Genomic DNA, 14224 nt, shown 5'->3' on the forward strand with positions numbered 1-14224 from the left:
CTGGGCTGGTCAGTGGGGGGCAGGGGAAGTGGGGCTGGAGGCAGAGGGATGCCCTGGACTCCTCGGGGAGGCGGAAGGGAGAGGAGATGGGGCCCGAGGTCCTCATCCCAATGTCGGGCTGCCTGACCCCGGCTCACGGCCCAAATCGCCCCTGCAAGGGGCCCATGTCAGCCCCCGTCTCCCCTTCCTCCTCCTTCTCCTCCTTCTCCTCCTCTTCCACCTTAAAGGCCTTCGCTGGCCTCTCCTCCCCGACAGTTGTTTCCACTGGGTCTTCATTTCGGTGCCGCTTCATGTGGGCATAGTGAGTGCACATCTTGTCAAACACCCTGAAGAGTCAGCAGAGGACACGGGTCAGAGCAGGGGAAGCTGGGCTGAGGGCCCACGGGGACAGGGCAGGCTGTGCGGGTGCATCCGGGGACAGGGCTGGTGCCCACCTCTCACACTCCCCACAGGGAGCGCCTTGGCCCTGGACGCACCCCAGAGGCTCAGGGGTCTGCTTGGGAGCAGCATTTGGGCTGGTGTTGGCCACAGATTGTCCCCTGCAGCTCTCCGTCTCCGTCTTCAACTCAGGGGTTGGATGGTGGTTGCATCTCTTCTCAGGGCTGGCAGTGGCCTGCAGAAGGGGCAGAAATGACATCAGGGTGCCGACCTTCCACCCTTCTGAGGGAGATGCTTTCCCCTGTGGGGGCCCCTTCCCCACCCCGACTGGGTGGCCAGTAGCTGTCCAGACCAGCACTGAACTCCAGTGAGACCACCCTGCCCCAGAATCCCCTACCTTTGTTTCTGTGGGGTCTGCCTCGGCCAGCTTCCTTTTGACGCTCTTTTTCAGTCCCGGGGCCCGAGAAGATGTAGTAAACCGGACCCTCTTTTTCCAGGTGTAGTAATATTCTACACACTGGGCCACCGACTTTGTCTGGACCTGGTGAAAGAAAACAGCAGCGGGCTTTGGGCACTGCCCCACACGCCCCCTCGCCGTGGGGCCAGTCACTTCCTGAAAGCTCTCCTGGAATGTCTCTCCCCTTGGGCTTGGCACGCCCCTGGGCTACAAGGAGCACAGAAGCACAGAGTCCTGCTGCTGATGAGGGGCTCGGGGACGCCGCCGTAGCCAGCACCGTCCAAGCCCTGCACGCTATCTGAGCCCCAAGTCAGTCCCGGGAGGCCTTCCCTATGGGAAGGTGTACACGAGGGCTCCCTACACAGTCGCTCACTGTGACGTCAGGCCTAATGGCTGTGCATTTACCAGCTGGGACTCCCTGCAGCAGGCTGCCCTCAGCAGCAGATACCACAAAGCCTTGGCAGCAGCCAGGCAGAGCCCTGCAGTGCAGAGATAGGAGGCCCACGAGAGGAGGAGGGGGTTTTGAGGGCACAGTCAGATCCTTGGGCATTGAGACCCCCACCATGTGCTCTCCCCCCACTAATAATGGACCCCATTAATAATAACTTCTGTAAAAGCAAAGCAGAACACCAAAGTTTAATTGCTCTAGGAAGACAATTTCGCAGGAAAATGAAATTGGCCGTTTAAGATGTGGAGCTCACTTCAGAAAATACTTTTCTACATATGAACTTTTTTCAGCTCTGTATATCTTCAACCACTAGGAGCCAGAGTAGTAAATCCTCTGCCTAAGAAATATCACTACGTTAAAAAAAAAAAACAAAACTTGGACTTCTGCTTCCAAACAAGATGGAGCAGCAGGAGCTACATTGACCTTCCCTTTCAAAACAATGAGAAGAAACAGTCAAAATGTGTGAAATGATGTTTGGGAAGATGCTAGGCAAGCCAAGAACAAGTCTTACTGAGACACAGAAAGTAAGCTACCAGTCCCTACACACTACACCCTGAGAGAGTTTCCAGGCCACGGCCCGGGGAGAGGGGTCCAGGCAGAGCCAGGTGGGCTTCCTGAGCTGAGATGGGAGGGAGGATTCTGGGGGAACAAGGCGGTGAGAGTTCACAGGACAAGGCAGGACAGGGAAGAGAGCTGCCCAGAGGAAACTTCCAGAGATCTGGGGGGCGCTCCCCTCGAGCGTTCAGCAACGTGCTGACCAGCTTGTGCGAATGAGATGGCCCAAAACTGGGTAAAGAAACGCCTGGAAGATGTAGATGAAAAGGCACTTTCTTGAAAAAGTTCAATGTACCCCTATCATGTGAGCCACTCATTTCTTTCCTAAGTATTTACCGCCCTCCCCGCCACCAACACTACTTGGTCACATAGAGATTTGAATGTGAATGTTCACAGCAGGTTTATTTATAATTGCACATACCTGGAAACCCCGCAGATGTCCCTCAATAGGGGAATGATTAAATGAACTGTGTTACATCCACACAATGGAATACTCCTCAGCAAGAAAAAGGGTCCCACAATAACATGGATGGCCCTCAAAATAGTGATGCTGAGTGTAAGAAGCCACACAAGGCAGACAAGCAGTGCACATGCTGCAGGATTGATAGAAAACACTGGAAAATGCAAACTAACTTATAGTGACAGAAAGAAGATAAGGAGGTGATTAGGGACAGGGGTGGTAGGAAAAAGGGATTAACCACAGGGGCAGGATGAACCTTTTGGGGGTGATGAATGTGTTTCTTATCTTGATCATGGTGATGGTTTTGCAGGTATAAATATGTCAAAACATCAAATCTTACATTTTGGTTACGTGCAGTTTTGTGCATATCAAGTTAAAAGAACAAAAAACACCAGCAGACATTAAGTGTAGTATGTTCACATCCTTTTCTAAATACATGTGAATATGCACGTAAGATCTGTATGGGCAAATGCCTGAGGTGCCCAACGGAAGTCAGAGGTCATCATTCAGAAGTAGGATGACCGGGATGGGTGCGGAGGGCTTTGAGCACGTGATGGCATTTCGGTACTGTCTGAAGGTGTTCATATCAATGGCTTTATAAACTACAAGCAGTTTACAGTGTGAACAGCATGTCACCCCAATAGGCCCTCCAGCTCTGGCTCAGCTCAGCGGTGTGAGACGAGGCCTTGTCTACACCAGCCCACCCACGTACACCTTACCATCTTGTGTATCAAGGAAAAGTTGTTCTTATGAGCCTGGAATGCCTTATTAAACAGCTCCTTCTCTGTGGGGGTCCAGACGGCTGAACCTATCGGAGAAACAGGAGAGAAAAGGACAGTTCTGCAGCCGCAGCCGTGGCGGAAATGCAGCCTGCCCTTTTTAAAGCTGTCGTTACCGAGTACCAATCATGTACCAAGAATTCTGTTTTATCTCATACAATCCTTAGAAAAACGTTAGCAGGTTTGGACCAATACTATCCCCACTTTACAGATGCAATAACAAGGCTTCCATTGGTTAACAGACTTGCCAACGGGAGGCAGGGACTCCCAGTTGCCTGACTCCCAGGCTGGGGTGCTCAGCCACTGCATCTGAGCCCGCCTTCACCTCTCCCTGGCCAGGGGATCCCTTTCCTGGCTGGGCACAGCCCCTGAGGGAACCACTGCACTGGAAGGGGGAAGGGAGGACCCAGCCAGGAGAAAGAGGCACCCACTGAGGTCCCCCCGGGAGGAAAGGCCCTTCTGGAAAGGCAGGAAGGAGAAGGAGGGCCCCAAGAGCACGCCCAGGGGCACAAGCAGAGCCTGCCGTAGAGACAGACTGGCTCCCAGGTAGTAGCCGGGCACACCCACTCCCGCAGCCTCACTCCAGTACCTGCGTAGTGGTAGTCAACCAGCGGGTGAGTCGGTGGCTTCTGGGGTCCGCTGAGTAGCAAGGTCTCTAGGGCCACCTGGAGCAGGAAAGAAAGCGAGCGACTTTCTGAGGGAGGGCAGGTGAGGCGGAGGCCTGCCTTCCACCTTTCATTCATTTGAAAAGCAGTGACAGGCCCCCCTAAAGCCTCCCTCGCTCCAGGGCTACTCAGCGCGTAGTGGGGCTGTGGCCTGGCCGCGGCCTGTGAGCTGCAGTGGACATACCCGCTCCGTCACTATGCAATACTGCTGAGTGCAGCTGGGGTTTTTCTCAGTGGGGTTTTCTCAACGAAGGAAGCAGTGGCGAATTTATTCCTTCATAGCACTAACCACAAACAATTTTTGAAAACAGATTACCCTTTGTCCTAAAATTAAAACATAAGCCCCATGGAGCAGGATTTTGTCTCTTTCACCAGTGTAAACCCGATGGGAACGGGCCGTGGAACATGCAGGGCCCATCGCAGAATGAAAACGCAGGCCCCTTTTAGAAAATTCGTTAATTTCAAAAATGGTGGAGGTAGAGCATTAGACCGAGGGGGGCCCCAAAGCCGGGCCTGCCCCAGGACCACAACAATCATGAGGGCCAACACATGTACTGGTTCCTCAGCTGAGCACCCACTCTGCGCCGCCCACTGCCCTGCAACCTGAGGAAAAGCACAGTTGCCGACACTGACTCCTGGGGCCCTAACTTGGGTGACATGACCTCCCTTCCCACTACTCACAGTGGGACTTTTTATTTTCTAAACTACAGGATTGTGAAGCGGGTCCTCGGAGGAAGCGGATATTTTTGTTGCATCAGGGGTTTTCGTACGTGGGTTTTTAATCAAAAAGATAAAGCTCCATCGATAAACCAGATCAGTGCAGGACCTGAGTCAGTCTACTCGGCTCCACTCCCCCTGCCCCTGCGACCTCGGAGGAACCTGGTGCTCTGCTGCGGCCCCAGGTAAATAACTGACTAACTGGGCCCCATCTGCATACTTGCCCTACAACTGACAAGGAGATCAACCCCACAGCCACTGGGGAAAAGGATGGGTGGCCTTTTTCAGTTTTCATGAGCCGCAAAGCCTGCAGATGGCACGTTACATGCACCAGATTCCCAGGCTCAGCACGGCAGGGGCATCCCAGGGACCCGCCAAGCCCGCCCCCGCCTCCAGCTCACCGGGACTTCGCCCTGGGCCTCGTGCAGGCAGTGCAGAGCGAGCTCCAGGTTGGTGCCCCCTCCTGGCATCGTGCTGGAGCAGGCCAAGTTGCAGAGCTCAGTCACTGTTCCCAGCAAACGTCCCCAGCAGAGCATGAAAGACGGGAGACACAGGGAGTCAGGGAATGCCGGGGAGGAGACGTCCCCAAAAGCACAGAGAGGGGCTCCTTGTCCCTGTCTCCCTCACAGCTCCCTGAAAAGCAGGCCAAGGGAAGGACAAGGAGGAAGGGCAGAAGCGCTGCTCCTGGCACCTGCTCAGGATGGCCTGGCTGGTTACCGCAGAGGAGAATAGGGGGCGGGAGGAGAAGCCCTGGTCCCGCAGCCGGGTGCCGCACCCAGGGATACTGCTTCTTGGTCCCGGTGAGGCCTGGGAGGAGGATCTCCTTGGAGATGGGGGAAGGGGGATACCCTTGGGAATTCGACGCCCATGTCTCAGCCACCTCTATCCTGTGTTTCTCCATTGGTCATCATGTCATCCGATGGCTTCCAGACCAGAGATGCTCCATGTTCCCCGGGCGCGGTCGTAGGACGCTGCTGGAGCTCCGGGATCTCGGCCTGAAACTCGCGACCAATCCGGATGCATCTGAAATGAGGCCACACACAAGACGTCACATGTGACTAAGATGGGAAATAAGACGGAGATGTGTGACATGCCCTGCTCTCAGGCCAGAGCCCTGCTCTGTGGAAACTTCTGTCATCTCCCGGATGCATCTGGGGAGTATTCGCCACCCCTGACAGACATGGACAAGTGTTCTAGATACCGTCCGGCTACACTCCCTTCCTCCAATTTTCTTTATCACCAGGTATCTCCCTCAGGTACCCCTCTGGGGTTCCAGGACAGGGGAGGTGTATGCTGATGGCTGGCATGCTTCTACACCCATGGCCATATCCCTCTAGTCACATTCCATGGATACTCAAGCCTCACATGTGCCATCACCAATTCTACCTAGAACCCTAGGGTCCTGGGCATTTGTTCCCGTGGGCCCAACTATGGGATGCCCAGAAAGAAGAAATATTGGAGGAACTACCCACAAACACCCAGAGAGATCTACAACTTCTCTCCCAGCGAGTAGCTATCCCCCTTGGGAGGAAGGATCTCTGGGGGAACACAAGGAGGGTAAAAATATCCCCATTTTGGAAGGACCCCCAGGTTCTAAGACTGTTCCAACTCACGGTTCAGTGCTGAGCTCTGTGTCATCCTTGATCGCAAAGATGCCAGAAGAGTCATTCACTTGATCTAGAAAACATGCAACACAAAGCTTCAACAAGACTGACTGGAAGAGATGCAGGGTCCCCTTCTGCCTGCCTTTTGTGGAGCAGCTGAAACTAGGGTTTCCAAGATTGCAAGGTCGGGAGCTCCCTCAGAAAACTAAGAATAGAACTACCGTATGATCCAGCAACCCCACTAGTGGGTATAGACCCAGAAGGACTGAAATCAGGCTCCCAAAGAGACACCTGCACTCCCATGTTCACTGCAACGTGATTCGTACTAGCTAAGATGTGGAGACAACCAAGATGCCCATCGACATATGAATGGGTAAAGAATGTGTGGTTTATACATACAATGGAACCCTACTTAGCATTGAAAAAAGGAAATTTTGCAATATGCAACAGCATGGATGAACCCCTTGAGAACATTAAATGAAATAAGCCAGTCACAGAAAGAGAAATACTGCATGAATGCACTTAACATGTGGTATCTTAAACAGTCAAATCCGTATAACCAAAGGGTGGAATGGTGGTGGCCAGGGTTAGCGTCGCGGGAAATGGGGAGTTACTAACCAAGGAATGTAAAGTCTCAGTTAAGCAAGATGAATAAGCTGTGTATCAGAAGCTCTACTTGGAGGGCTCTACTCCAGGGAGGAGCAGCCAGGGACACAGGGTGTCCCTCTCCTCACACCTCTCATGCCGTAAAGAGCTAAAGGAAGGTACAATGAAAAATGCTCATCAAAGAGAGAATACTATTAAGAGGGAGAAGTTGTTTTTGTTTTTAAAGAACCAAATGGAAATCTTGGAGTTAAGAACAATAAGCCAAAATGTAGATTTGAGCTGGCAGAAGTAACCAGCAGCCAACTTAAAGCTAGATCCATGGAGATTATGGATTTTGGAGAACAGAGAGAAAAATAAATGATTGAAGGAAAATGAAGAGGCACAGCGAAATGTGGGGCACCAATAAGTATAGCAACACGTGTAATGGGAATACAGGGAGTGGAGAAAGGAACAGAAAAATATTTAAAGTATTTAATGGCAGAAAATGCCCAAAGTGTGATGAAAAAACAATACATACATCCAAGAAACTCTATAAACTCCAAGTGGCATAAACACAAAGAACTCTCCATCTGGGCACATCATAGGCAAAATACTGAAAGCCAAAGATAAAGAACTTGAAAGCAGAAAGAGAAAAATAACGTGACATACATGCACACTATAGTAAGATTAAGAGCTGACTTCTCATCGGACATGATAGCAGTTGGAAGGCAGTGGGACATGATCTCATTGCTGGAAGTAAAAGCTCAACCAAGAATCTTATATCCAGCAAATTACTTTTCTAAAATGAAGGTGAAAAAAGACATCCTTAGGTAAATAAAAACTGAGGAAACTTGTTGCCAGCAGACCTGTCTTACAAGGAACATTAAAGGGATAGAATTATTCAGCCATGAAAAGAAATGAAGTTCTGATATGCACAACATGGGTGAAACCCTAAGTTTTCGTGCTAACTGGAAGAAAACACAAAGAAGCACACATTGTATGATGCCCACTTCTATGAAATGTCCAGAAGAGCAGAGCCTACAGGACAGAAAGTAGATTCGTGGTTTCTTACGGCTGGGGACAGGGTCGGGAGGGGGGGAACAAGAGTGACTGCTGAGCACAGGGCTTCCTTGGCACATGATGAAAATATCAGAAAATTGATGGTAGCAATGGTGGCACAGCTCTGAGAATATGCCAACCACCACTGTATTGTGTATTTTAAGGGGATGAATTGTATGACATGTGAATTACACCTCCACCATAAAAAAAATACTATAGGAAGTTCTTCAGACTGAAAGAGAAAATGACATGAGATAGTAATCTGAATCCAAAGAAACAAAAAACACTGGTAAATATACGTATATAGGTAATTGTGAAAGTCAGTATAATTGCATATTTTCTCTTTTCTTGCCTTAAAAAGTAATTGCATAAAACACTACCTTTATAGGCCTGTAATTTATAAACATATATATGATGACTATAGCACAACAAAGGGGAGATGCATTGGAGTAAGGAAATAGCCCTCCATACAGTCACTCAAATGCACAGGAATAAATGAAGAGATGAGAAACAGTAGCTAAAAATGTTACATAACAAACTGTATAAATAATCCTTGCATTCCCTTACTCTCTCAGTTTCCGTTACATAAAACGAAATTGTATAGTATAAGAATTGATGAATTGCTGGGTTTATACACACACACACATTCATATATAGGTACATATATAAATAACTAGAGCCAGAGGTTTCGGAGAAATAGAGCTGTGTAGGAGTAATGTTCCCATATTTCACTGTAAGTGACGGGAAGGACAGGGAGGAAGGGCTGAAACCCTGCTCCTGGCACCTGCTCAGGATGGCCTGGCTGGTTACCACATGAGGAGAATGGGGGGGTGGGAGGAGAAGCCCTGGTCCCACAGCCGGGTACCCCACCCAGGGTTACTGCTTCCTGGTGCAGGTGAGGACTGGGAGGAGAAAGTCCTTGGAGATGAGGGAAGGGGGGAACCCTTGTGAATTTGGCCCCATGTCTCAGCCACCTCTATCCTGTGTTTGTGGATGGCTCAACACATCATCCGATGGCTTCCAGACCAGAGAAGCTCCGTGTTCACCGGGCGTGGTCGTAGGGCGCTCCTGGAGCTCCGGGATCTCGGCCTGAAACTTCTTTCCTATCCGGATGCGCCTGAAATGAGGCCACACACAAGACATACACATGTGACTAAGATGGGAAATAAGACGGAGATGTGTGACGTGCCCTGCTCTCAGGTCACAGCCCTGCTCTGTGGAAACCTCTGTCATCTCCCAGATGCATCTGGGGAGTATTCGCCACCCCTGACAGACATGGACAAGTGTTCTAGATACTGTCCAGCTACACCCCCTTCCTCCAATTTTCTTTATCACCAGGTTTCTCCCTCAGGTACCCCTCGAGTTCCAGGACAGGGAAGGTGTATGCTTATGGCTGGCATGCTTCTACATCCATGGCCACATCCCTCTAGTCACATTCCATGGATACTCAAGCCTCACATGTGCCATCACCAATTCTACCTTTAACCCCAAGGTCCTGGGCATTTGTCCCCGTGGGCCCAACTGTGGGATGCCCAGATAGAAGGAATATTAGTTGAACTTCCCACATACACCCAGAGAAATATACCACTTCTCTCCCAGAGAGAAGCTAACGCCCCAGGGAGGAAGGAGCTCTGGGGGAACACAAGGAGGGTAAAAATATCCCCACTTTTGTAAGACCCCCAGGTTCCAAGTCTGTTCTAACTCACATTCGAATGCGGGGCTTGGTGTCATCCTTGATAACATGGCTGGCAGAAGAGTCATCCACTTGATCTAGAAAACACGCAACAGAAAGCTTCAGGAACACTGACTGGAAGTGATGCAGGGGCCCCTCTGCCTGCCTTTGTAGAGCAGCTGAAAGCAAGGTTTCCAAGATTGCAATGTCGGGAGCTCCCTCAGAACACTAACAGTAGAACTACCATATGATGCAGCAGCCCCACTAGTGGATATTGACACAAAAGGATGGAAATCAGGCTTTCAAAGAGACACCTGCACTCCCAGGTTCACTGCAACGTGATTTGCAATAGCTAAGATGTGGAAACAACGAAGATGCCCAATGACATATGAATGGGTAAAGAATGTGTGGTTTATACATACAATGGAACCCTACTTAGCATTTAAAAAAGGAGATTTGGCAATATACAACAACATGGATGAAACCCTTTGAGAACATTAAATAAAATAAGCCACTCACAGAAAGAGAAATACTGCATGAATGCACTTAAACATGCAGATCTAAATAGTGAAAATCCATATAACCAAAGAGTGAAATGGTGGTGGCCAGAGTTAGGTTTGTGTGGGAAAGGGGGAGTTACTAACCAAGGAATGTAATGTCTCAGTTAAGCAAGATGAATAAACTGTGGTATCAGGAGCTCTACTTGGAGGGCTCTACTGCAGGCAGGTGCAGCCAGGGACACAGGGTGTCTCTCTCCTTCCCAGCTCTCATGCCTAAAGAGCTAAAGGAAGGTACAATGAAAAATGCTCATCAAAGAGAGAATACTATTAAGACGGAGAAGTTGTTTTTTGTTTTTAAAGAAAGCAAATAGAAATCTTGGAGTTAAGAACAATAACCAAAATGTAGATTTGAGCTGGCAGAAGTAACCAGTAGCCAACCTTAAAGCTAGATCTATGGAGATTATAGATTTTGGAGAACAGAGAGAAAAATAAATTGATTGAAGGAAAACAAAGAGCCACAGAGAAATGTGGGGCACCAATAAGTACAGCAAACACGTGTAATGGGAATCCAAAGAAGTGGAGAAAGGAAACAGAAAAATATTTAAAGTATTTAATGGCAGAAAATGCCCAAAATTGTGATGAAAAAAACAATACAGACATCCAAGAAACTCTATAAACTCCAAGTAGCATAAACACAAAAAACTCTCCATCTGGGCACAATCATAGGCAAAATACTGAAAGCCAAAGATAAAGATCTTGAAAGCAGAAAGAGAAAAATAACGTGACATACATGTACACAATAGTAAGACTAACAGCTGACTGCTCATCGGACATGATAGCAGTTGGAAGGCAGTGGGACATGATCTCATTGCTGGAAGTAAAAGCTCAACCAAGAATCTTACATCCAGCAAATTACCTTTCAAAAATGAAGGTGGGAAAAGACATACTTAGGTAAATAAAAACTGAGGAAACTTGTTGCCAGCAGACCTGTCTTACAAGGAATATTAAGGGGAGACAATTATTCAGCCATGAAAAGATACGAACTTCTGATATACACAACATGGGTGAAACCCTAAGCTTTCATGCTAACTGGAAGAAAACACAAAGAAACACACATTGTATGATGCCCACTTATACGAAATGTCCAGAAGAGCCGAGCCTGGAGGACAGAAAATTCATTCGTGGTTACCTATGGCTGGCGATAGGGTCGGGAAAGGGGGAACAAGAGTGACTGCCGAGTACAGGGCTTCCTTGGGACATGATAAAAATATAAAAAAGTTGATGGTAGCAACGGTGGCACAGCTCTGTGAATATGCCAACCACCACTGTGTTGTGTATTTTAAAGGGATGAATTGTATGACATGTGAATTGCACCTCCACAATGAAAATCAATACTGCAGGAAGTTCTTCAGACTGAAAGAGAAAATGACATGAGATAGTAATCTGACTCCAAACAAACAAACAAAAAACACTGGTAAATGTACTCATATAGTTAATTATAAAAGTGAGTATAATTGCATATTTTTCTCTTTTCTTTATTGACTTAAAGAGTAAATGAATAGAACACTACTGTTATAGGCCTGTAGTTTATATACATGTATATGACAACAGCAGCACAACAAAGGGGAGATGCATAGAAGTAAAGAAATAACACTCCATACAGTAACTCAAGTCCACAGGAATAAATGAAGAGATGAGAAATGGTAACTAAAAATTTTATATAACAAACTACAGAAAGAATGCTTGCTTTCCTTAATTCTCTCAGTTCTCGTTCCATAATACAAATCCGTATAATCTAGGAATTAATGTATTGCTGGGTTTATACACCCACACACATACATATATTATGTAGATATATAAATAATAAAAGCAAAAGGGTTAGGAGAAATGGAGCTCTATAGGAGTAGCATTTCTGTATTTCACTTTAAGTTATATACATCTGAACAGATTCTGATGACACAAGATGTAATTTTACGTCATAGAGGAACCACTAAGAAAGGACTAAGAAAAACATGAAAAGCTAAAGGAATTAAAACGTTACAATAGAAAATACTTAATACATAAGTAAGCCTGAATAGAGGAACAGAAGGAGGAAAAGGCGAGGGACATACAGAGAATGAAATGCATGATGTCAAATGTAAACCTCCCCATATCAATGTAACATCAAATGACACTGGATTGAATAAACCAATCAAAATGCAGAGTTTGTCACATTAGATAAAAAATGTATGATCCCACTAATATTATCTATAGGAAACATGGTTTATTTTAAAAAACACAAGCAGTTTGAAAATACAAGGCCAGAAAATATATACCAAGTAAACAACCTTAAAAGAGGCAGAATGGTGCTGTTAGGCTACTTAGACTTTAAAACAGAAAAACCTAGAGTTTATGATAAAACTATTGCAGTGATGATAAATAACATTGTAGTCATATCATGAGAAAAACAATCACACCATCAGGAAGTTATGACAATTATAAGCATATATGCACCTAAAAACAGAGTCCAAAAATACATGAAGCAGAAACTGACACAATTGAGTATGAAATACACAATTCAAAACAATAGTTGGAGAATTCATACTTGCAGTAGTGGACAGGACAACCACACGGGATAAAACAAGACACAGGAACATTTTTGGTGCGTTCCAAGCAACATCAGTAGAATATATTCTTCTCAGGTGCACATGGGACATTCTTCAGGACAGAACATATTCTAGCTCATAAAACATATCTCAGTAAACTTGAAAGGACCAACGTAATACAAAGCATGTTCTGTGACTACAGTAGAATTACATTAGAAATCAATAAAAGGAGACAGTTTGGAAAATTCACAAATATGTGGAAATAAAACAACACACTCTTCAATAATCAGTGTATTTAAGAAGAAATCAAAAGAGAAATAAGGAAATATTCTGAGATAAAGGAAAGAACATAACATACTAAAACTTATGGAATGTGGCTAATGCACTGCTCCAAGGGAACTTATAGCAGTAACTGTCCATATTAAAAAAGAAGAAAAATCTAAAATCACTATGGTCAGTTGATTTCCACAAAGGTGCCACACCAGCTCAATGGGGGAAAGAATAATCTCTTTAACACGCGGTGCTGCAACAACTGATATCCCCATGAAAAGAATGAATTTAGACTCCTACCTCACGTAATATAGAAAAGGTAACTTAACATTGATCCAAGACCTAAATGTAAGAGTTAAAATCATAAAGCTCTTAGAAGAAAAAGGAGTAAAAGTCAGCATAATTGCATATTTCTTCTCTTTTCTTAACTGACTTAAAGTGACTTTTGGTCAGGGAAAACCGTAGATACAACACCAAAAGCACAAGTGACAAAAAATAAAAACTCTTGTACCACAAGTGCCATAAATAAAATGAAAATACAAGACATGATACAGGAGAGAATTCCCAAATCACATATGTAATAAGGGACTTGCATACAGAATATAAAGGGAGCTCTTACAACTCAGTAATACAAAGATAATAACTCGATTTTAAAAAGGGGCAAAGGATCTGAATAGTCATTTCTGAGAAAATACACAAATGGACAATAAGCACATGGGAAGATATCAACATCATTAGCCATTGGAGAAATACACATCAAAACCACAGTGAGATACCTTATGCCCACTAGGAGAGTTATAATTGAAAAAGCTAAGAATCGTTGATAAGGATGTGGAAAATTGGAACTTGCGTGCAATGTGCATGGAAATTTATTCCCATGACTCAGCCATTTTGGGAAACAGTCTGGTAGTTCCTTCAACTGTTAAATATAGTTACCCGGTGAGCCAGCAATTCCACTCCTAGGCATAAACTCAAGACAAATGAAAACCTTTGTCCAACAAAAACTTGTATGTGAATGTTCATAACAGCATTATTCACAGTAATGAAAAGATGGAAACAGCCAAAATACCCATCAGCTATAAATGGATAAAATGTTGTGTATCCACGCAACGGAATATTATTCAGCCATAAAAAAGGATTGAAGCACTGTATATGCTGTAACATGGATGAACTTTGAAAACATTATGCTAAATGAATAAACTAAAGACCAAATGTCACATACTGTATGATTCCAATTACATGCAATGTCCAGAGTAGGTGCATCCAAGATGATTAGAGATGATCAGTGGTTGCCCAGGTCTGGGGAGACGGGGGCTGTGGGGGTGGGGGGGTGACTGCTAATGGATACAGTGCTGCTTCTGGGGCGATGAAATTGCTCTAAAATTACATAGTGCGATGGATGCACAACTCTGAATTTACTAAAACACACTGTATACTTTAAATCGGTGATTCATATGGTATGTGAATTATGTACCAATAAAGCTGCCAAC

The 14224-nt window shown here is 46.0% G+C and overlaps 2 protein-coding genes across 27 annotated transcripts in view; one reads left to right on the forward strand and one right to left on the reverse strand.

The window, feature by feature from the left end:
• Positions 1-14224, forward strand: part of LOC140847185 (uncharacterized) — a 114966-nt gene that overhangs the window by 34858 nt on the left and 65884 nt on the right. The gene's annotated exons all lie outside the window — the stretch shown is intronic.
• The window catches only part of LOC140847189 (zinc finger protein 541-like), a 29291-nt gene that overhangs the window by 8134 nt on the left and 6933 nt on the right, over positions 1-14224 (reverse strand). The window contains exons 5-12 of the mRNA XM_073226615.1: positions 6073-6136; positions 5340-5482; positions 4861-4964; positions 3667-3742; positions 3018-3106; positions 776-919; positions 435-613; positions 221-326 (exon numbers count right to left, since the gene is read on the reverse strand). Of these exons, the coding sequence (XP_073082716.1) occupies positions 221-326; positions 435-613; positions 776-919; positions 3018-3106; positions 3667-3742; positions 4861-4964; positions 5340-5482; positions 6073-6136 (905 nt within the window). The remainder of the gene's footprint in view (positions 1-220; positions 327-434; positions 614-775; positions 920-3017; positions 3107-3666; positions 3743-4860; positions 4965-5339; positions 5483-6072; positions 6137-14224) is intronic.

The sequence above is a fragment of the Manis javanica genome, chromosome 17 (assembly GCF_040802235.1).
Source record: "Manis javanica isolate MJ-LG chromosome 17, MJ_LKY, whole genome shotgun sequence".
In the NCBI taxonomy this organism is placed as follows: Eukaryota; Metazoa; Chordata; class Mammalia; order Pholidota; family Manidae; genus Manis; species Manis javanica.